The 23,840-nt window shown below is 41.5% G+C and overlaps 1 protein-coding gene across 1 annotated transcript; it reads left to right on the top strand.

Moving 5' to 3' along the window:
- The first annotated feature begins 5,775 nt into the window (after positions 1–5,775).
- Positions 5,776–19,112, top strand: CUL4 (cullin4). The gene is made up of 17 exons (XM_087388579.1): positions 5,776–6,540; positions 14,055–14,170; positions 14,290–14,636; positions 14,740–14,920; positions 15,027–15,149; positions 15,240–15,527; positions 15,894–16,019; positions 16,227–16,328; positions 16,576–16,629; positions 16,832–16,938; positions 17,037–17,097; positions 17,183–17,314; positions 17,413–17,550; positions 17,680–17,760; positions 17,891–17,971; positions 18,057–18,137; positions 18,259–19,112. Exons 1-17 carry the CDS (start codon positions 6,198–6,200, stop codon positions 18,370–18,372), a joined length of 2,475 nt encoding a protein of 824 aa, XP_087244705.1. The 5' UTR covers positions 5,776–6,197; the 3' UTR covers positions 18,373–19,112.
- The last annotated feature ends 4,728 nt before the right edge of the window (positions 19,113–23,840 follow it).

Genomic DNA, 23,840 nt, shown 5'->3' with positions numbered 1-23,840 from the left:
TTCGAATGAGATTATCATAATCTCATATCTTTCTTCTTAGCCTACTTACATGAAAAGCTAGATGTTCTCTACATCCCTCGGGTAAGGCTAATTTGTAAGCCAATTCTCTAATTCTCTTAAGTATTGTGAATGGTCCACAATATTGAGGGGACAATGGACATTTACTTGTCTTTAAGGATTCTGAAGATTCGGCTACATTGAGATAAACTTTCTCATTTTCTCCAAACTCCAACCTTCTATGATGGGGGTTTGCAGAGCTTCTCACTCTATTCTTGAGCCCTTTTGATGCATCTTTAGCTAATTTAAGCATTTGATCCATATCCTTAAGAAAGCCTTTGGCCGCTCGAAGCTTCTCTTTTTTTGAGCCCCACTACAACTGGGGCTCTAGGTTGAAATCCATACATCATCATGAATGGACTAAAACCTATAGCTGAATGTTTGGCAATGCTATATGCAAATTCTAATATGGGCCCTTTTCAATTTGGCCATCACTCTTTGGATGATTCATGGTACTCATATCCAAAGAAGTCTCAAACTCATAAACACAGGTCTCCAAAAATGGCTGTGAAATTTGCTATCCCGGTCAATAACAATACGGGCTGGTAGCCCATACAATTTATAAATATGCTCCACAAATAGCCTAGCTATTTCTCGAGTTTTAACCTCTTCATTGGTTGTATAAAGTGAGCCATCTTGGTCAATAGATCCACAATTACCCTCACAAAGTTGTGGCCCCTTAGTGTCCTAGGTAATCCAACAATAAAATCCATGGAGATACTTTCCCATTTGCGAGATAGAATCTCCAATGGGTGTAGGAGACCTCCTTCCTTAAGGTGTTCACCTTATTGACTTAGCATTTTTTGCACTTCAATACATAATCTTGGATCTCCTTATCTATTCTAGGCCAAAAGAATTGCCTCTTCAGAATCACATAAAAGTCCGAGGTGTCCAGCACTCGGACTATCATGACACTAAAAAAGAATCTGGTACCTAATGTCATTATTATCCAGGATGCATACTCTACCCTTGTAGAGCAGGTAGCCACCTTCAATAGTATGGTTTTTCCACTTGAGTCCTTTATCCCCAGCTTGTGGTGTGTCACCATTTTCATGTGTCTCTTAGTGAAAGCCCCTCGATTAGTTGGATTCATCCTAATTATTGCTTTCAATATTTTAGAAAAGTGAGGATCATAGTCACATTTTTCTTTTAAGGACTCTCATTAAAAATTGGCATTCAGCTTAGGAAGTTTGCTACCACATTGAACTTCCCTTCTGATACATCAATTAGATATCGAACTCTTGCATTATTTTAGCCCACCTAGCTTTTCTTCCTTTAAGCTCTAGCTGATTGCAAATCCACTTAATGTTTTCTTGATAAAAAATGATCTCAAATTTGGAACCATACAAATAGTACCTCCATTTCTTCAAAGGCTATAGCATATAGTTCCTTCGCATATGCATAGTAATTCCATTGGGCACGGACTAAATCTTTTCTTTCAAAAGCCACCAGTCGACCCTTTTGTAAAAGTACTGCCCAATAGCAAGTGTCATAAACACTGTTGGAGCATTTGTTAAATCAAATGGCATTACTTTAAACTGATAATGCTTGTACTTAGTATGAAATGATGTCTTAGGGATGTCCTAGCCTCTAATTCGTATTTGGTGATATCCTAACCTTAATTCAATTTTAGTAAAATATTTCCCCCCTTGCATTTGATCAAAGAGCTCATCAATGTGAGGCATAATATACTTATTCTTTATTGTGATTTTATTTAATGCTCGACAATGTATGCATAAGCACATAGTGCCATCATTTTTCTTTACCAGTAAAAGTGGTGAAGACCAAGGTGAGTTACTAGGTTCAATTTGGCCCTTTGTAAGGTATTCAATTAATTGCCTTTCAACCTCACATTCTTTCGTTTGGCTAAGTCTATAGGGTGGTTTACAACCAGTGGTGGATCCAGTAATTACATCTATTTTATGATCTGCATCTCTCTCAGGAGGTAAACCGTTAGGCAAATCACATGAAAAAAATCTTAAATTCAACCACTAAATCATTAAAAGAAGATTCATACTTTTTAGATGTAGGAGAAATGAAATCATCAATAAAAGTAAGTTCAAATAGATATACGTCACATAGAGAAAATGTATTCTTTTCAAATGTAGGAGAAATGAAAAAAAAAAGAGTAAGTTCACATAGATATACCTGGCATTCTTGTTGGTGTAGAAGTCATTCAAATTCCATCAAATAAATAAGGGGAGAGTTGGTACATCATGTTCTCCTTGAATCTGGAATAATCTACCATCTTTTTCAAATATAATGGCATTATTTAAATAACTCTGCTGTAAACTATGCCCTAGACTATACAACCAATCTCGACCAAGAAGAACATTTGTTCTGTTGAGATGCATGATTTGGAAATCCAAGGCATCCTGATAGTCTTGAAGGTCCACCTCAACACCATAAATCATGTTGTACCAAATCTACTTATCATTGGCCTCTGCTAGAGAGACCACATATTTATGGGCACTTGGGCCCTTAGGCAAAGAAATTGTGTGTGGCAATATCATCGACCATCACTCTTACTCTTTGCCCCTTAATTTTTTTCATGCATCCTCATTAAATCATGAGAATCAAAAGTGGGTCACCACATTGCCAATGATAGACAACATATGTGGGTGCCGTCCTGATGATAAACTTCTGCCTCTGTGTACCTTTAAGCGATAACGCCTGCACCGCATTTATTTGTTTTTGTGGAGGTTTATTTGGGGGTTTAGCTCCCGCCTAATTGTTTCTAGGGAAGCTCCAAGTAGCATGATCTTTGCTAAAACATTTAAAGCAAAGATTTTCATACTTGGCCTTCTAATAATCCTCTTTCTTTAGGAGAGGATATCTTTGTGTTTGAGGTTTCTAGGGCAGTGCCTAAGACACCTTCTTGAAGTGCCCCTTCCTTTTAAGATTGGGAAATTTGTTGAACTTAGGAACAAACTAGTTTGTTTCAAAGTTTTAGCTTTCAATTTTCCTATAGTGTTGTCATATCTTTGGGCATATTTAATTGCTTCTTCAAAGGTGTTGGGAGAATTTTTTCTCACCTCAATCTTGTAGGTGTCTTTTAGACCTCTCACGAAACACCTTATCTTTTGCAATTCGTCGATTCCTTTCAACTTAAGGTCTGCCTCTCTATAGCTCACTATGTACTAGACTAAGGTGTTCTTACCCATGCTACAATTGTTTCACACTTCCCAAGCCCTTTCTAGCTCATTTTCATGCTAAAACTCTTTTAAGAAGCTTGTTCAAATTCAGGCCAATACCTAGGGATCCTATCATTTCCTTGAGGCTCATCTACCATTTATAAGCCTTATTTCCATGAGAAAGACTCGCTTCCAAGACTCGATTTTCAAAAGGGGTATCCTTGAGTCAACGGAAGTCCTGCCATTTTTTCAAGAACGTATCTATCACGTCCTTATTTTGTTCGTTCTCTTTCCCATTGAAATTGGCGGTTTTAAGTCCTTGAGAATGTTAGAGGTTTCTTTAAGTCGAGAGGTAGATCTCTCAGCTTGACTTAGAGGAGTCAATGATTTCGCCATGGGAGTTACCAATTGAGAACCGGATAACTTCACTTAGGGTCTTTAGTGTATCATTAAAATGTTTTTCTATATTTTGCGTTTGATTTTCTAGTTTGATGAATTCCGAATACGAAAGTCCGTAATCATAGTAATCAATATCCTCCATTTCCATAACTACATTTCCTCTTGGACTATCGCCTTTTCTTTTCTCGCTCTCCCTAATCATCTCATCTCTTTTTGGACTTGCCATTTTTTTTAAACAAATGAGAATTTTCCAAAAATAATAAAGCAAAAGGCTTTATCGAAGAGGAGAAAAATGTGATGCCCACTTTTATTCGAGGCCTTGGATATGTTTTCAAAGGTGGGTCACTCTTTTGCTTTATGATCTCACCTTTTAGTCCTGCTTTAGATTTGCCTCGATCTCCACAATCTCACTCTCCAATCCTTTTGCTTAAGGTTCACAAGGCTAAGGAGTATGAAAGGTAAAAGCTTCAACTCTTGGAAAGAGGATTGAAGAAATGGCTTTAGGACCTTTAGAAAAAGAGGAGCTTTGGAGAGGAGTATATAAAGCTATAGTGATGTGGCTTTTAAAAGAAAATACAAAGTTCTTTGACTTGAGGGTGACATGGCAGTTCTCTTATTTCTACAATGATGTCACATAATTCTCTTTCTTTAATGCAACCTATGTCTAAGATAACAATCATTCAAGTCTCAGCTTCCTCTTTGTCGATATCTATTACACCACACTATATAGTTAATGCAATGTTTTATGCCTTGGGTGATGACTATTGAACCAAGTTACATGCTAAAGTGAAAAAAAAGAGCGTTAGGAAGACAAGAAGAGCAATAGGTTTCCTTAGATTTGTGAAAGGCTTTTAAAACTACATGCTTGACATGGATGCAAGCAATCGGCCTCATCACATATTAGGAAATCCAAAAATCCTCGATTACTACCATCTACTATGCTCTGCGGATCCCCAACAATGCGTGGACCTGTCTGATGATGCTTATCATCTATGTTGCTGCTTGTTCATGATAAAAAGCGTGGCTATTATATCAGAAAATATCTCCTTAATAGTTACAGAGCATCCTAGTATTAGGTGGCGTATATGATTCACAAAACGAAAGGAGAGAGAGATGAAATTCATGTGCTCTTGCAGAGGACGATTTGAGAAGTGGCAATTTGTGATTGCAGCAGCAGGAGAAAAGCATGATTGTAAACATAGCTGCACAGCAAATCTTGGAGCAAGGTAGCTATTATAGAAAGTGACCAAAAAGAAATTCGATCCTTGGTGAACTGTGAAGAGCAAAGAGCGGGCAAGGATCGACTGTTCTGATACGAGTGTGATAACCAAACAAGGAGGGCTCTCCAAAGATTCTCCGCCTAGCCACAGGACTCCACGCAGTTGAGCTTTGTATTAAGGATTCCACCTCCTTTCCAAACAAGCTCCCTATCTCAAATCCTCCCTGAACCCAACACTTGCTAAGGGGCTCCCATAATTGGGAGCCATGTGTTGACACCACAAGGAACCTTAGCATGAAAACCCTCTAATGGGGTTTCTCTTTGCACCCCTTTCTTAAATGCCTAGGCCTAGAAACCATTCTAGTCCCAAACCCTCAAAGTCCTTACTAATTGTAAGTGCTATCAAGCCCTCTTGCTTGTCGCCTTGCCACAACCAAGCCGCAACTTCCATGCAGATCATGAACGAGGTTAAGCTTGAATGTGTGCATATACATATGCGTGCCAACAAGATGATTTTTTCCACTCACACACACCATGGCCCACCACTACGGGGGCACATCTGTCGGAGGCCTACGTTGCCAAGCAACATGGAACAAGGGAAGCCAACTCAAGTGGACGAATGCCCCTATTGCTCAGCAACAACAAGATGACTTGGTGAGCATAGAATAAGAGGCACGAGGTGATGGGAGCATGCCCTGGAATGAGGGTAAATGTCTGAGCGTGATGAGGCTGCAATTTCCTATTTGGAAAGTCTCCTTTCCATGAGTGAAATTCACTCTTAGCAAGTTCGCTTTAGACGGGCACCTGAGAGGGCAAGTTCCTCATTGCTATACAGTGTGCCGGTGGTAGCGGGGCAGAGCTAACAAAATATTTGACTAAGGATTTAAAAAAAAAAAAAAAATGTATGACTGACTGATAAGAGGCATAAGATAAAGGAAGTCCTAATAAGCTCTCATGGGCATTTCAATGTCTATAAGTTTCCTTCTTTACGTTTGAGAAGAGATGAGTAGGCAGGTGTTTCTTCCCAGCGAGCTGCACCACCAACAGTAGGCTCGCCCAGCAACCAAAAGCCCAGAAGAATCACTAGCTCGCCATCGCCATCGCCATCCCCATCCCCATCGCCGTTATTATTGCACCTCCTTTGCCATATCTCCCCTCCCCCCTCCTCCCAAATTTTCCATTGCCCTTGTTTCTCCAGTTCACCTCTCTCCGTCCTTTTTCAGGGCAAATTCCTCTTCCTTTTCCTTCCCATCTTCCCTTCCCTTTCTCCCCTTCCCCCTCTCCCACTTGGGTTCTTAGCAATTCCGCACCCTGTGCACTGTGGCCAGCAGCTACAGTTATGCGTGGTCTCGTCGAGGTGGTTTTGTGGAGCAGTCTGGGGAGCTGCAATGTATGATCGGTTCATGTCTCACCCAAAGCGGTCTAGCAACCAGATTAGCAACAGTGACGGCAGTCCTGCGTCCACCATGATCAGCAGCAGTAAGAAACCGAAACAGCAGTCTTTGATCGAGGGCTTTGATGGGAAGCCCAATGGGATGCAGCTATTTGATTCTTCAGGCGAACATGGGTCCGATGACATTCTAATGGACATGAAATCGGAGGGATTGTCGGGATCTGGTGCCGTAGGCCTTGTAGGTGGCAATGGTAGTTCTGGAACGGCAGCAAATTTGTCTAGGAAAAAGGCAACGCCTCCCCAGCCGACGAGGAGATTAGTGATCAAGCCCTTCAAAGGTCTGATACAGCTTCTCTTCCGGTTCAGTGTTCAAAACCATGAAAGTCTCTGCAGTGTTTAAAATTTGTTCGTTTCGGGCTTGGGTTGTTTTGTTGCATATATAGTGAAACAGTTCGGATGATTAAAGCACAACAATGGTTTTTTGAATCCCTCTTTATCTTCATAGCTACATATCTGGACGACTTTCTTGCTCACGGCTTGTTTATTTGCTGAGCCAGCCTTGCTTGTCAATAGAAGGAGATTGATTTTGAAGAGTCTAGGATCGTATCTGCGATGTATTTGACGGGGTGATTTGTGATGTGAAAGCTAGTCTGTTGGTTCTTGCTGAGAGCATAGAGTTCCTTGACCTGGGTCCATGTGGCAATGTTGCCATGGCCGTCCGAGAGGTGGCTAGATCCATCTTGTCTAGTGGGGTAGGTTGCACATTTGAAAGTGGACATGTTACTCAGTCTCCACCACACAGTGACTCATAACAGACAGCTCCATCTCTTTAGGTTTCTGAGACTCCTGCTTGTAACAAAAGAAGAAGAAGAGAAGATAGCTCCATCTCTCATATGGTATCCATGCCTGTCCCTCTGTGTGCGAGTGGCGTGTTGACAGCTCCATCTCTTTAGGTTTGTCGCCTATTGAGACACCCGCTTGTTAAAAAAGAAGGAAGAGAAGATGGTTCCATCTCTTCTATGGTATCCATGCCTGTCCCTCGGTGTGCAAATGATGTGTCTCACATCTCAAGTGGTGTGTGCACCCATCTGGATGGAAGAGACAGTTCCTTGTGTCTGTGCCTTGACTGTCCACGCAAGCACATATTGTTGTGTTATGAACCCTCATTAACAAAGAAACTGGCCTTATGGGATGGCTTTTCTCAAGCAAGTATGGTTGTGTTACGATTCCTCATTCAACAAAGAAACTGGCCTTATGGGATGGCTTGCCTCACATCTCAGGCGTTGTGTGCACCCCATCTGAATGGAAGCAACCGTTCCTTGTGTCTTTGCCTTGGGCGTCTGCTCAAGGAAATGGGATGGGTTTATGTAATATTTATATTCATTATTGTGGGAGATCTATATCCCATAGCTCAATAAACTTATGTCGCAGGCATGCTTCAAATAGCAAATCCATTGGAAGGTGTCTCCAAGAGGGCCCGGCCTTTTGTCTCACAAACTCTTGTTTATAAGAACCTTGCTTTTTAGCGTCTTTTGCTTTGCGGAGCTGGTTTCCTAGGCATGGGGAGAAAGCTTATCTATCGGGATACTTTGCAGCTTATGGATGTATTTGATTGCCAAGAAGCTTGAAAGGTATAATCCTAGTCTCCAAGAGGAAGATGGAGTATTGTGTGGTTTTTGCATCGTTGCTCCATACCTCAATCCGTCATAGCAGCACCAGATTGATAGTTGTGTCAAACATATGCTTTTAAATCTCGACACCATATGTCAGTGGATTTAGACATATTTCAAAGGCATAGTACCTTGCCTCTATTTTCTTCTCTACCCATCTATGCCATCTATGATTGGAGGGGACCTCAACCCAGCCTCCACTTGGTTGCCCTGTAAAACAATGGCGGTTGAGTGTACACGTGAGCCTTAACTATCATGGTCTTTGTCTTTTCTACGTACATTCACTGTAAGTTCATTCTGTCCATAGAAAAGCTCCAAAGTATGCATTACTCTCTCTGCCTCCTTCTAAGAGTTTGAGAAAAGAACCACTTCATTGCATCGACAAAGAGTATAATGGCATTTTGCCTAGTCAAGTGCTCATAAGCTTCCTCTTGTCAAGCATATCCAATCGCCATTTGTTTCAATTTGTCTATGTTGAGCCAAAAGAACGTGGTAGAGAGTGGGAAGCTCGCTTGAGAAAATCTATGGGACAACTTCTTTTAAAAGAAGAATCAATTTGACCTGGTAGTTTATGCTCATATATTCTAGCCACGGCAACCATATGTTTATGAGGTACTCCTAATTCTTTCCTGCTTCCACATAAGGTATCAATAGCCTTCTTGAAGTTGGCAAAATAATAGAAGAGGTCTTCTCTACAGCTTTCTTTCATGAGGGCACCGAGTCATGACTGTATTTTGAAGTTTTCTCATCTGGAGGAGAACCCACATATGTGGTGAAGGAGAGGAAAAGAATAGTAGAGAGTGGGAACAAAGACGCTAGAATTTGCCACTATTGTGGTGGAAAGAAAGGCCACATCGAAAAATTTTGCTAAACCAAGCAACGAGGTGATCAAATGAACACTTAGAAAGAGAAAGAGAAAGCATGAATTGTTGAAGGGTTGAACCAATAGCACCAGTGCACCCCACAGAGACTTACTAGGTCACACCTAACCTGATTGGACATAATATTCAAGTTGCCACACAATCTCATCCTCCTCAGTTGAATTTGTCCTATGTGGCTGTCTAAACACAGGCATGTAGCACTAGGCACATCTTATAATCAATGGAAGTTCCTTTGGAAACATGTTTAAGGGTTAGTTGGCCCATCTTGGGGGCTATATAAAGGAAGGTTTATACCCCTCGATCATCTAGATTCAAAATGGAAGCAAGAATCTCTTTGCACCACAATACTTTTCATCTCTTTGCACCACAAAACATACAATAAGTGACGAAGCAAGAATCAAAATAGGAAGCGAGTCTTTTTGCACTAGTGACCTAGGCGGCTAGTGATACTTTGGAAGAGTACGCGCCCACCTCAGACAGCGGGGTCTTTTGTGGCCCCAAAGGTCCTTATGTAGTTTTGGCTAGCTTTTCTTGTTTGTGTGCGTCAGCTTCTCTCAACCCACTGGCCAGGTGTTTTTTTTGCTTTACGTTTCGTCCCCTTTTTTCGTCTTTTTTTTCAGCCAGCCCCCGTTCTTTTGCCTCATCCTTTCTTGGCCTTTTTGTTCCTCCTTTCTATCCATCTCTACCTTAGCCTCTCCATCCCTCTATCTTCTTTCCTAGGAGCAAGAGACTCGTTAAAAAGCATCCTTTTGCCTTCTTCCCTAGGAGCACAGATTTCTATTAAAAAGCATCCTTTTTTACTTTTTGTTAGGCGACTCCCTTGTTTGGTATGGCTAGAGAAGCTCTCATCTTAGCATCCTCAGCCCTCGAAATAACGCTTTCTCCCACGGGCAAAGAGCGCATGTAGTTGGTAGTCCAAGCATTATAGGATACAGCAGTTGTGGGTTACACAATTGGTCTTACTCCTCTAAGAAGGCAGGCTCGAGATTGTTTCCAGGTGAGCCTTGCTCTAGAGGGAGATTATGTTCAAGCTATCACTATTTGGCTCTAGCTCACTATAGAGACTAGTCAACCTCTTGAGTAGAGCCCATTGTAGCTGGGTTTCCAGTTGATTTTGGTCATCCCATTATACCATGGTTTCACGGTGGAGAACATGGAGACCAAGCACCACTTGCCTCGGTTTTTGGTCATCTTGTAGTTCTAGGGTAGGGAGTGCATGGAAATATTCATTTTGAATTTGTATGATTGGATATATTCTAGTCTAACAAAGGTATATATCTTCATTACCTTAGTCAGGTTAGGAGATTTATAGATGACTTACTAGTCCCAGACATTCCAAACTTGAAAGATTTTATATACAAAGATCCAAACTCTTTTTTATCCTCAAGAGTTTTGTGAACTTCAATTGTACAGCTAGTGGAAGCTGTTGTACTTAGCATTAGTCAATCTTCTTTAGGTTTAGAAGTTGATATCTATGATAAATGACAACAACTTGAGTATGCTATGTTGAATATCATACAATTCCTCACATTGACTCAAACATCTTTGATATGGATAAATATGCAGTGATTACTTTCCAATTCTATAGGTTCTCACAAGTAGGAGTGCATTTATCTCCCAATTTAGTAATTTAATCCTGTTACTTTTCAGAAAAGGCTATGACATGAAAAGTAATGAAGAAACTCCGCTTTGTCGTAGTTGTTATATCTTCAGAATTTCAGCAAGAGACTCCGTGGGTCTTTAGAACCCCAGTATAGCTGCTTATGCTTGGGCACTTGGGCACTGATGACGACATAAGTGTTGCTTTGCTGCTAAGTATGTCTTCCTTTTGTTTTTCATAAAAGTTTTTGTTTACCTCTTTTTTCTTCTCTTTCATTTTCTCTTTTATTTTCTATGTAGATTTTTTATCTTTAGAACAACAAAAAATCTAAATTTGTATGATTGGACCTATTCTAGTCTTACAAAGGTATATGTTTATGATCCTTGAACGTAAAATCAAAATCCAAAGTGGGAAGCAATCCTTACGTATGATCCTTGAACGTAAAATCAAAATCCAAAGTGTTGAGCAATCCTTAGGTATGATAAAGATATTGACAGGTGTCAAGTGGCTGGAAATCTCTGTGAAGATATTCTCTTTTATAAGCAGCAGCTGAGGTGCTGTGGTGTAGGCAACGAAGATTTGAGAAATTTCATCCTGGATATGGGAATCAAAGCTCTCAGGTAAATGTATATGATAATGCTGTAAATCATTCAAGTATTGATGAAGTTTCAGGTGGGAACTAGCTCTTCAAATTCACAAAATTGGAAACCTGTGTAGTATAGTCTTTAATGATGGAATTCCAATAAGATGATAGCTATAAAGCTCTCTCCTCAAGAAAAGTGAGGATAGCTTGTGTGGGATTTCAACCTTATAATGTTATATGAATTATGTAAAATGTTCATAGTTTTCCAATCTAAATTTGTATGATTGGACTTATTCTAGTCTTACAAAGGTATATGATTCTATTTTTGGAGTTCATCTACTCTTAGGTATCCGTTTGGTTTAGTTTAGTTTTGCTACATATATATATGTATCTATGTATATATGTGTGTGTGTTGCCCTATCAGCTAGATTTAGATGCTCGTTTGGGAGAGACTAAAATGAAATTTTTTAGACTTCACCGGATTTGTATGTGTGAGCATATTTTTATACTATGGTCTACACCCACTGTTGGGCACTGATGATGTCAGTGGGGATGTCATAGTAGCTAGTCCCTGCTACGTGTGATGGAGTTTATGGTTTTCAATCTTATGAGTGACTATTGTGAGATTGAAACTGCACTATGTTGTGTTTTTAGAGGATGAGTTTGGGAATGTTCCTGGATTCATCTAGGTATATATATGTATGTGTGTGTGTGTCGCGTGCACAAAATTTGTTTGTTATGTTTTTCCTCCCACTTCCTTATTTTGTTACTTATTATCATTTTAAGTTTAAAAGAAACACATGAGCGAACTTTTAAAAATAAAAATAATAATTGTTTCCTTGTGTTTGTGTTGGTGTTTCATTTGTTTTCTTATAGTATAATGGTTGGTCTTTCTTCCCTTGTGTTAGCCTTAGTTGTTATACTAGTTGTTTCTTTCTTCTCTTCTTCCTTTTCTTCTTCTGGGGTTAGCTTGTGTTGTGGTGGAATTTAACTCTCTCTCTCTCTCTCTCTCTCTCTCTCTCTCAGTATATATATACATACATATATATATATATATATATATATATTGCTTTCTCTTCGCATTTCTTATTCTATTTTTTGTTTTGTTTCTTCCTTTTTGCCATCAAAGTTTTTGTTGTTTGCTTGGGATTTCAAAGCTTAGTAAGCATTGGGTTTACCTAAGAGATTCTGGAATCTTTTGAAACCCAGATGGCAGCTTATGCTTGGGTACTAATGAGAACATAAGCGTGGCTTTGCTTACAAAGTTATTTTTATTTTTTACTTTCTTTTTTTATTTTTATTTTAATGTTCGAAATTTTATTTGTATTTTTTTTTCTTTTCTCATTTACTCATAACTCTGTCTAAATTCGCTTTTCCTATGAAGGTATATATCAAGTACCCTCTTCTGCCCACTCTTTCTCCAAGGGGGGGTGGCCTTAGCCTAGATTGGGTATTCTTAGCTTAGAGGCAATTCTATTATGTGGATATCTGCCTGTGTTTTGCTCATTTATTTATCTGTGGACATTGTTTTCTTATCACGCAGGTGAGGGTTTTGTGCAAGTTCTTGTTTAGGACATAGTGTGGTTATTGCATCAAATCCACATTTTGGTCATCTTAAGTTACAGAGATGTTCTTTACCATGGTCTTCACCATGAGCTCACACCATCTTGTTATGATGTGTCACCTTTCATGAGGGTACCATAGCTAACAGTCCATATGGTGCTCAAATCTAGTGTAGGATGCTGCAAGCTAGTGCTCGGGGTAGATTCCACTACATGGGGGTTGTATGGAGTTCTCTAGATTATAGGGCAGACTCAGCATCTCTTTGAGGCATCATAAGCTTGATGGCCTCGTGGGAAGATTGGATCATTTTAATGTCGGGAATTGGACCATGGAAAAGGGGGGGGGGGGGTGGGTTGTATCATAAGAGCTGGAAATCAGGCACGGCAAAGTTTGCTGCAGCAAGGTGCGGATCCCTACACTTCCCCTGCTGAGAGAAGAGATAAGGGACGTGATTTCACGTATCGGGGGTATTAAGGAATCCCACCATAGCTTGATTGGGCAGTGGACTAAGGGACCCATATAGAGGTGCAGTGGGGCCGTTCGGGCATTGAGCCAGTGGTAGTCCTTATATGAGCATGAATGAACACTAGAGCGGGATCTAGCATCCATTGAGAGACTCAGGGAGCAGCAGCCAGACTCTTATTGGTTAACGGACTAGTATGACTACGCTAGAGTGGGCCTTTTGGTGTTTGAGGCCAAACGGATGGAGTTCTCCTATCAGTCATCTGAAGCCAGATGGGTGCAATTGGGGGATAGGATGACCTGCTATGAACACAAGGCCTAGACTCAGCTCTTTTTTTTTTTTTGCAAAGAAAGGAACCTTCTATTAATGCTTGAAAAACTTCATACAAAACAGCCCCAAAGGTGCTGAGTATGGAAAAAACCGTATAAAGGCTGAAAGAAGAAAACCAGCCTGTTCCAGAGAAAGCCTAGACTCAGCTCTAGTGTCTTTGCATTGAGGAGGGACAGGCTAGATGTGGAAGAAGAAGAATGAGGGGGTGGAGTGGGTTTTGATAGGAATGGGTCTACTTTTGTGGGCCTTTCTCATTGACATTATTCATGACAATGCAGAAACGATTTTTCTAGCTAGGAATGGAGCATTCTTGATAATTTATTTTTATGGAAGAAATCTTTGGTCATGTTCCTCCCACCATCTCCACTCCAAGTTGGCATCAAGATCCCTACTATTTTTAGGGTTTCATGTTCTAAGATCCCTACAAGTAAGTGCTTTAGAATAGAGCTTATTTGACTGGGTGATAATTTGCTATGTTTTTCATTATTGAACAAATCTTTATAAGCATGTGAGCTTTTTGTTTCCCTTCTTTTTGAAAGCTGATGTGGTCAAGCTGAAGAATCAACACGGAGAGGAGATTTAGTTACAAAATGTGACGTAAGGATGATTAGAGATCTATAGTTCTGAAGAAGGAATGGCAGTTCATGCTAGGATGGTCTTAGAATTAAAGCAATCTTTAATAGATCAAAGGCAAGTGGCATTTGATGTGGGCAGTTCATTAGGGTTGAATTTTAGTCTGATTTGAGTTATTGTTCTCTGTAGATATGCCAAAGCTTCCTACAAATTTTGAAGAGGTAACTTGGGCAAAAATAAGAGAAGCTGTTACTGCGATCCACTTAAAGCAACCTGTATCTTGTAGCCTAGAAGAATTATATCGGGTACTGATATTAACTCCTTATCTACCACTGTTGTTTTTCCTTTCAGGTGAACATCTATCAATTTAAATTTTCTTCTCTTTTTACTTTTTCTTTTGTGATAATCGTTAAGCTCTTTGCAGGCAGTTGAGGATCTCTGCCTGCACAAAATGGCAGGCAATCTGTACAAGCGCCTTCAGCAAGAATGTGAGATGCATATTTCAGCAAAACTGCAGTCTCTGGTTGGTCAGAGTCCAGATGCAGTGGTGTTCCTATCCCTTGTGGAGAAATGCTGGCAAGACCACTGTGACCAGATGCTGATGATTCGTAGCATAGCACTATACCTGGACCGCACATATGTGATACAGAATTCAAATGTGAGGTCTCTTTGGGACATGGGGTTGCAGCTTTTTCGTAAACACTTGTCATCCTGTCTAGAAGTAGAGCACAAAACTGTATCTGGTTTACTGAGACTTATCGAGAAAGAAAGGTAAAAACTGATCAAGGATGCAATATTTCTTTTTTTAAAGATATGGGTTGCCAACAGCTGTTTTTTCAGCTTATTGCTTATATCAATACATGTTTTTGGACAGGATGGGTGAGACTGTTGATCGAACTCTCTTGAAGCATCTGCTTCGGATGTTCAGTGCTTTGTGTATATACACGGAAAGCTTTGAAAAACCTTTCCTTGCATGCACAGCAGACTTTTATGCTGCGGAGGGCACTCGATTCATGCAACAGACTGATGTGCCTGATTATCTCAAGCATGTTGAGGTGATTTTGTGAATGAAGGTCCACCTTCACTTTTGGCTAATGATTCTGATTGTGTAAAAGCTTGGTGAGCAGTCTTTGCTGACCTCTCGAATGTCCTCTTTTGCAGGCTAGATTACATGAAGAGCATGATCGATGCTTGCTATATTTGGATGTGAGCACGCGCAAACTTTTAGTTGCGACTGCTGAGAGGCAGTTGCTTGAGCGACACACATCAGCCATACTAGATAAGGTCAATAGGAGAAAGATGCTGTATACTACTCTAGCTTCAGTTTATGGGCACAAGTACCTGGTGTGACATCTGTATTTGGCTTATCAACAGGGATTCAGCATGCTTATGGATGCAAATCGTGTGTCGGACCTTCAGCGGATGTACACTTTATTTGCAAGGGTTGGTTCCTTGGAACTGCTTAAGCACTCTTTAAGTTCCTACATCAAGGCCACGGGTCATGATGTTGTAATGGATGATGAGAAAGACAAGGATATGGTGTCATGGCTTTTGGATTTCAAGGCTCGGCTAGATATGGTGTGGGAAGAAAGTTTTTCTAAGAATGAGGCTTTTGGGAATGCTATCAAGGATGCATTTGAGCATCTCATCAATTTACGGCAGGTATGTTTATTCAGTGGTTGATGCTATGTGATTTGCTTATAATTCTTTGTTTCTGACATATAAAGGAATATATCCTATACGTTCATGTCTGGGAAAATAGTTTCTGATTGTGTTTTGCTTTGTCGAAATAGCAATATCAAGGCAGGGAACTTGCATTTCAACTTGAAACTGTAAATGGACGTAGATAGTGCATTTCAAGTGATATATGGTTATGAAAGCGATGAATCATGTGGCAAGTGAATAAGATGGATGCGTGCAAGTCTTTGGAAATATATGATATCTGAGTCATCTTCAGCCTGCTTCTGAAATTGCAGTTGGTGTGTGCTACCTTGATTTTGTTGTGACCACCTTGTTACTTTAATACAGAATCGCCCAGCAGAATTAATTGCTAAATTCATAGATGGCAAGCTAAGGGCCGGGAACAAAGGCACATCAGAAGAGGAGCTGGAAAGTACGTTGGACAGGGTGCTGATCTTATTTAGATTCATACAGGTAAGAGATATGCTTTATGGCTGTTGAATTCACATTTCTCTATGTACTTAAAAGGAATGCTTCTCTTCTTGAATTCTGGCTGTCCATAACAGACTTTTCCCCGCCAAATAAATGTTGGCCTGTCGGATATTTTGTTTTTAGCTAGGGCTTAATTGGCAAGAGAAAGCCACATGCAGAACAATGACATTCTTTTCTGCTGTATGTCAGGGTAAGGATGTGTTTGAAGCTTTTTACAAAAAGGACCTTGCCAAAAGGCTGCTTTTAGGAAAGAGTGCATCCATAGATGCCGAGAAGTCAATGATTTCCAAGGTGTTTCAAAATATATTAATGCACATTGAATTGTTATGTGGTACTTTGTTGAGACAACTGTGCGCTTAACTTGTGGGGGAAAGGGGATTGGTGTTTTTTTTTCTGGCGCCTGGGGGGGGTGGGGGGAGGGCTTGCAGGCGGGAATTTTGGGAATTTCAGGCATGGTGGGAACTTAGGAATTCTGAGTATGTGCATAGATTGCTTCTGTTTCCTTGATTAATGCGAACAAAGGCTTTTTCCAACACAGCTGAAGACAGAGTGTGGCAGTCAGTTCACAAATAAGCTGGAAGGCATGTTTAAGGTGAGCATTGTGGTGTTTTGTTCCCTTGTTACCTGGAATTTACGTTAGTGCTGTGATGTAGAAGAGAACCCTTCCAGGTAAATGGCCTTGATTTTCGTGTAGTCCTGAAGGCTATTAATGCTGTTCGTCCAATGAATGATATTCTGAAGCTTATAGTAGTAAATAGTGGTAAAAAAGTTGAGTGCTGCTCTGATCTTTGCAGGACATTGAGCTCTCCAGGGAGATAAATGAATCCTTTCGGCAGTCTTCACAAGCCAGGATCAAATTACCTTCAGGCATTGAAATGAGTGTGCATGTGCTGACTACTGGGTGAGTCTTTTGTGCTTGTCCTCAGCTACTGATGCCTGCAATTTTCAGTTTCATTACACTGATGTTCCAGATTCTAAGTAAAAGATTATTTGCTGAAGGTATTGGCCCACTTATCCGCCTATGGAAGTAAGGCTACCACATGAGTTGAACGTTTACCAGGTGATCACTGTGATTTTCACAGTTAGATTGAGGATTTGGTGACTCCAGTGTGCAAGTGGAATCTCATGTGTCATGTATTCAACAGGATATTTTTAAAGAATTTTATCTCAGCAAGCATAGTGGACGAAGGCTTATGTGGCAAAACTCTTTGGGTCACTGTGTACTAAAAGCTGACTATCCAAAAGGCAAGAAAGAGCTTTCTGTTTCACTTTTTCAGGTGCGTGCCAACCACAACAAATTGTACTGCATTGTTTGCTGTTTTCAAAATTTGGTTTCTAAGGGCTAGGTTCTCAGGTGTTTTACTCTATTTGGCAGACCATCGTATTGATGCTCTTTAATAGTGCGGAGAGTCTCAGCTTCCAGGAAATCAAAGACACCACTGCTATTGAAGATAAAGAGCTTCGCAGAACTCTCCAGTCCTTAGCTTGTGGGAAAGTGAGAGTCTTGTCAAAGGTAAGTATTTCTTGTGGTGTTCTGGAAATTACTGCCGCAGTGTTGTTTGTAATAATTAATACTTAAGCCAGAATGGTAGATGTAATTTTTGGGTTCCAATGACTGCATTGTGTTGTTGCTCATGGACAGGAACCTAAAGGGAGAGAAGTAGAAAATGATGACTCATTTACATTCAATGACGACTTTGTTGCCCCATTGTTCAGAATCAAAGTAAACCAGAATGTTGCCTGTTTCTTGTTTGACAGCTGAAAATGATAAGCTTTCATTGCTTAATGTGTTTTGGGAGCATTTGGTCTATAAGCATCTGTTTCTTAAGAACTGGGTTTTCTGGCGAGTGCAGGTCAATGCCATTCAACTGAAAGAGACGGTGGAAGAGAACACCAGCACTACTGAAAGGGTCTTCCAGGATCGGCAATATCAGGTGCTTATGTTTATACAAATCAAATGTACATTGTTTGGATTTCCTTTGACGCTAGCTTATAGGCATTTTCAACTTTTCAATGCAGATTGATGCTGCTATCGTGCGGATCATGAAGACCAGGAAAGTCCTTAGTCATACATTATTGATAACGGAGCTGTTTCAACAGGTGATTTTTATATAAAAGTAGCATGTTAGTCACCCACTAGAAGGTATTTGTTCTGGTTTTCTTATTTATGCTATCTAATTCACATGATTGCAAATTTAACGTACTCGTGTTGATTTTGCAGCTCAAATTTCCTATAAAGCCTGCTGATTTGAAGAAAAGGATAGAGAGCTTAATTGACAGAGAATATTTGGAGAGGGACAAGAGTAATCCACAAATCTACAACTACTTGGCTTGATTTTCAGGTGGCATAACGATGCCCTGTGGTTCAAGATGTGAAAAATCCTGAACCTGTATCCTTAAGAAAGATGCCAACTTTGCCTTCATGTGCATTTGTAGGGAGGTATGCATGAAATGAGTAGTGTATTTTGGAGGCAGCAGTCACCTATATTTGATAATGATACTTTCTCTAGACAGAGTGTACTGTTTGTCAAGGAAAGATGTGAGGACTGCTATCACAGCTCATTATTGATGTTCCAGTTTTTCGGTGGAATTCAGGAAGAAGCACTCTTCTTTGTGTTGATGGCATGCTCTATCCATACTTCCAAACGTCCAGGAGGATATGCAAGAGTTGTAATGGAGTGTCATGATAAGTGCCTAGAAAAATGCTTCAACTTAAGGGTTGCTGCTTAAAATTTCAATTGCAGAACTAGTGACAGCGTAAGAGTAGAATTGCTGTTTCTTAAGACTTCTGTACATTCTTACAGGAAATTCACATATTCTCTCCAAGGCAACGACACGTTCAACAAGGACTGTCTTTGTTGCTACTACTTTTTTTGAAAGCAGTCTCTGTTATTAAGGCATTTTCCCTTACTAGGCTCCAGCACCTCTCAGTAAGAAAAGTAGATGAGGAGCAGTTCTAGGAGTGTCAAGGCCACCTTGGATGCCTTAAATGTGTTCTCATATAAGTGATAGATTATGTTAATATTTTCAGAATTTTTGTATTCCAAATTTTCCATGGGTAATGATAACCTTCAAGCTCGTACATAGTTTTGGACTTAAGTTCTCCATATGATGCTGCGTGTTTTCTAAGTCTTTTTGTTGGAATGAAGGATAGTTGTTTGTCCAAGGAGTGTTGGCAGCGAGCAGCCACTGCCCAGTTGTAACTAGCTTGATCGATTCAAGGCAGTTTATACTTGCTACAAGTAACATGATGTTACTTTAATGAGGCTTCCATGCTTGCTTTATCTTTCTCAAGTTCAGTTGTTGAATGCTCAGAAGTATAGTATTTGCTACACTCGTGGAGTCTCTCTCTCTCTCTCCTTCCTGCTTCTCTCTCTCTCTCTCTCTCTCTCTCTCTCTCTCTCTCTCTCTCTGCTGCTTCCCTGCTTCTTGTTGCACTGCTGTAATTTCCGTAGAGCATGGCAGTCAGCCATGCCTGCTGGGAAAATTTGTGAAAGGTGATGTGGCAAATCGAAGTTTTGGTGAGTTATCTGGTCTAGGTGACTGATGTAGTGGGCTTCCACTTTGATGGTATGAGCTGGAAGAATGTGTTGGGCTTCATGAGCTGGAGCGTCTATTAGGCGAGTTCTAGTGGCCTGCTTTGATTTGATGGTCTCGCTTTGAGGACTGTCGTGCAGCTGCGCTGACAGCCTAATTTTGCTGACCTTTGCTTGCTTCCGAGGACTGTGAACCCTAGGCAGTCTTGTAGTGCAGTCAAACAACAAAACCGGACCAATCAACAGACTGTTAGAAATGAAGAGGGAATGAATCACTCAAACCTCCACCCAAGATCTCTCCAACTCTTACACACTCAACTCAGATAGATGATCACAGATGCAACACACACTCAGAAATAACAGCAAGAGTAGATGGAGAGAGTATATTCATCCACTGGATGGTGGGCAGAAAATGGCTCCAAGGGAGTAATACAAATCACAGTAGGATGCTCGAGAAAACTGATGAACTCTCTCTCAAACTCCCCCAGATTTGGGTGCTGAACACTGCCTTGGAGAAGGCTTTCTGTAATGCACTGGATACTGGGCTCAATGGAGAAGTGGGCCTTTTATAGGCTTTGCCCAGGCCCCTTCAGATGACCGACCAGCAGGGTCGGTACCTTGTTTGGTGGCCGACTTCATGGGCCCCATAAATTGACCAGGGTTGGCCCTGGTTGGGTTGACTTGGCCAACCACATGCCCCTATATAAGGGCGCCCTGGGCGGCCAGTCCGCGCTGCTGTTGGAGCCTCCATGTGAGGCCTAAAGCCCCCCCTCATACTTACTGTTGCAGGCTACGACCCAGCCCGTGTGCTAGTTGCCTATGATGCCGGCTTGAGTCTCTCCCCAACCCTCCTACCTCTCACTGTCCCTTGTTCCCTCAAATCGGGGGCTCACAGGTGGGCACAGTGAGATTCTAACACCCCCCCTCAATGTCACAACTGTGGGCCAATCCCCATACGTTTGATAAGGTGCTCCATATGTTCTCAAGGGAGTGTCTTCGTGAAGAGGTCGGACAAGTCGGCGGCGGTCGAGCAGTGCATGAGCTTGATCACGTCGTCGATGATGAGCTCTCGAACAAAGTGAATGAACTTCGATGTGCTTGGTCCGCTCATGGTACACTGGATTCACCTCCAAAATCCACCTCAACCACAGTCTCACAAGTTGTTGTACATGCAGCTTTGTACTTTGCCTCTGTAGATGAAAGGGCCACTGTGGGTTAGGTGCAAGTACCCTTTAGATACCTCAACACCAATGACTCTTCTTGGGAGAAGCAGAGAACTAGCATAATAGTCCAACTGCATAACAAATATCAGGTCGAGTATTGGTAAGGTAAAGCAAGCTTTCTACCAATTGTCGGTACAAAGGAGTATCGATCGGCTGAGATGTATCGTGAACACTTAGCTTGAGTCCAACCTCCATGAGAGTTATTGCTGTCCTGCAATCCTCAATTTGGAATCTCTTCAGAAGTTCTCTGCAATATTTCTCCTGTGAAATGAAGATCCTGTCTTTGGCTTGCTTTACTTCTATCCCAAGGAAGTAGTGTAATAACCCAAGGTCAGTCATCTCAAACTCAATCATGAGTAGCTCCTTGACCTGGGAAATCTTCTTGACATGGTCACCTGTCAAGATAAGATCATCAACGTAGAAGATGAGTACCAATCGCAACCCCTTCTCAATGAACAAGTAGAGGTTTGCCTCAGAAGGGCTTCGACGTAGCCCTATCTTGTGAAAGAATACATCTATCCTTTGGTACCAAACTCTGGGAGCCTGGGGCACGGTGGGTTCAGGGATTGAACAATCTCCTCCTCAATCTGAGGCTCCTCTTGGGGTTCAGATTCCTTTTCCTCGAAGATGACATCTCGACTGATAAGAATTTGCTTCTTTACTCGGTCGAAGAGTTGATAGGTCTTGGATTCTTTGCTATACCCAACAAAGATACATTTTTTGCTTCGTGAATCAAGCTTGGTCCTCTCTTCCTTGTGCACATGCACCCATGCGTTAGAACCGAAAATGCGAAGATCAGTGATTGAGGGCTTCTTACCATAAAATGCCTCATATGGAGTCTTGTCCTTGACGGCCTTCGTCTTGGTCCGCGGTTGAGGATGTGTACTGTTGTATTGATAGCTTCACTCCAATAGGCTTTAGAAAGGTTCCTTTGTCGTAACATAACAAGCCTCGTCTCCATAGTGGTTTTGTGCTTCCTCTCGGCTATCCCGTTTTGTTGAGATGTACGTGCAGTGGTGAGTTGTCGCTTGATTCCATGCTTGCAATAAAATGTGTTGAACTCATTGGAGGTGAATTCTCTCCCCCTGTCTGTACGGAACATCTTGACATTCTCCCCTGTCTCCTTTTCGACTCTGGTCTTCCAGTCCTTGAATTTCTCGAAAGCCTGTGACTTTTTAGCCAAGCAATACACCCAGGTCATTCTACTGAAATCATCCACAAAGAGAAGTGAGTACCTGGATCCTGCCCACGATGCTGTAGACATTGGGCCACAAATATCGGCATGAACCAACTCAAGTGGTTTGTTGGCTCGAAACGAGGCCTCTTGTGGGAACTTGTCCCTGTGCTGCTTGCCTTCTACACAAACCCTACAGAGACCATCATTGCATGTAATGGGTGGAAGTCCATCCACCATCTTCAACTTTGACATTTCAGCCAAGGTTCCATAGTTGACGTGATCGAAGCGCTCATGCCAAAGTTTGGACTTTAGGTTGTCTCCATGAACTAACATTGCACTGAGGCGGTACAATCTATTTTCTTCGACTCCTTGGGCCATCTGTCCATTTGCTTTCGATGTCACGATGACCTTGCCGTCCTCAAAGAGAACTGACATGTTCTTCTTGTCCATTTGACTTACAAACAGTACGTTCTTGCAAAGGTTGGGTACATAAAGTACTCCAGAGATATCCTTCTCCTCTCCCGCAGTCGTAATGAAAGGAATGCTACCAATGCCCTTTACAGGACATGTTCGGCTATCCCCGACAGAGACTTTGGAATCCGGGTGTGTACTTTCCATGGTTTTGAACCAAGTCTTTATGTTGGACATATGCTTTGAGGCTCCGTTGTCAACATACCCACCCTCTTTTCCTTCACTCACTGCATACGCTAAACAATGTTCATTGATTAAAAACAACTGTCCTGTCGTCACATTGGCATAATCATTCTTAGGTTCTTCTTTAATCCTGGCTTCTCTCTTTCGCTTCTAATCCGCCGCCTTCTTTCGACATTCTTTGGCGGAGTGGCCAATCTTTTCACAGTAAAAGCACTTTATTTTCTTCTTTCGGTCTGCGTCCTCTGACTTCTTGAATTCCTTTGACTTGCCTTTTCCAGGCTTGTCTTTGGCCACTAATGCATTTTCGTCGGTTTGCATAAAGAGTTTCTCTCGAGCCGCCTCCTGAAGCAGTAGTGGGCCAAGCTCCTCAAAGGTGAGTGGCTTAGTCCGTTGACCCACAGTGACTGTAGTCATAAAAGTTTTGAAACTCCATGGCAATTTGTGGAGTGTGAGCATCGCCAATTGACTCGAGTCCACCTTTTGACCAACTGTTGCGAGTTAGTCCTGCACGACTTTCACCTTTGTCAAATGGTCATGCACAGTATCACCCTCGTTCATATCTAGATTATAAAGTTGATGCTGAAGAGTAATGATACGGGCTATATTGTCGGTTTCATACATCTCCTTCAGTATGGCCCACGCCTCTGAAGACGTCTCTGCCAACTGGATATGAGGGATCACAGCATTTGTTGTCGTGCCGCTTAGCATTGCTAAGGCTTGAGCATCCCTCTCCTCCCATGCACTGAGTTCATCCGCAATTGCTTCAAATAGAACATCACCTCTTTTGTCCACAATGTCCTCCGGCTTTACCTGGGTCCCAATCACTATCTTCCACAGCTTTTGTGCCACCGGATGGCTTAGGATCTTGACTTTCCAGATTGGATAGTTCGTCCCATCGAGCTTTCCAGCTTCACCAAAATTGGGAATGAATGAAGAAGGAAGATGACTGGAGGAGGAAGGACAAGCAGTGGGTGTAGAGGCTTCTGAATGTTGATCCATCTCGGTGAATAGCAAACTGATAAAAACTGAAGCAAAAGGATGTACTGACCTCTTGTGCTAGCCTAAGCTGAAAACGGAATCGCCTTTCTGCCAAGGGACTCCTTCCTTCAGAGAGTGCTTTGATGAAGAAGAGTTGAGAGCCTATGGCTCTGATACCATGTTAGAAAAGAGAGAATCACTCAAACCTCCACCCAAGATCTCTCCAACTCTTACA

This window comes from Dipteris shenzhenensis, chromosome 2, assembly GCF_047967505.1.
Source record: "Dipteris shenzhenensis isolate YYH24624 ecotype China chromosome 2, Dip_SZ_1.0, whole genome shotgun sequence".
NCBI classification, from domain to species: Eukaryota; Viridiplantae; Streptophyta; class Polypodiopsida; order Gleicheniales; family Dipteridaceae; genus Dipteris; species Dipteris shenzhenensis.
This window is presented reverse-complemented; position numbering and strand designations above follow the sequence as displayed.

What these genes read in the sequence shown, in the direction of transcription:
- CUL4 (XM_087388579.1), top strand. Translation starts at nt 6,198, where the DNA reads ATGTATGATCGGTTCATGTCTCACCCAAAGCGGTCTAGCAACCAGATT. An exon ending in ATTATCTCAAGCATGTTGAG is followed by an intron (nt 14,921 to 15,026) that starts GTGATTTTGTGA and finishes CCTCTTTTGCAG; the next exon opens with GCTAGATTACATGAAGAGCA. An exon ending in ATGAGTTGAACGTTTACCAG is followed by an intron (nt 17,098 to 17,182) that starts GTGATCACTGTG and finishes TGTATTCAACAG; the next exon opens with GATATTTTTAAAGAATTTTA.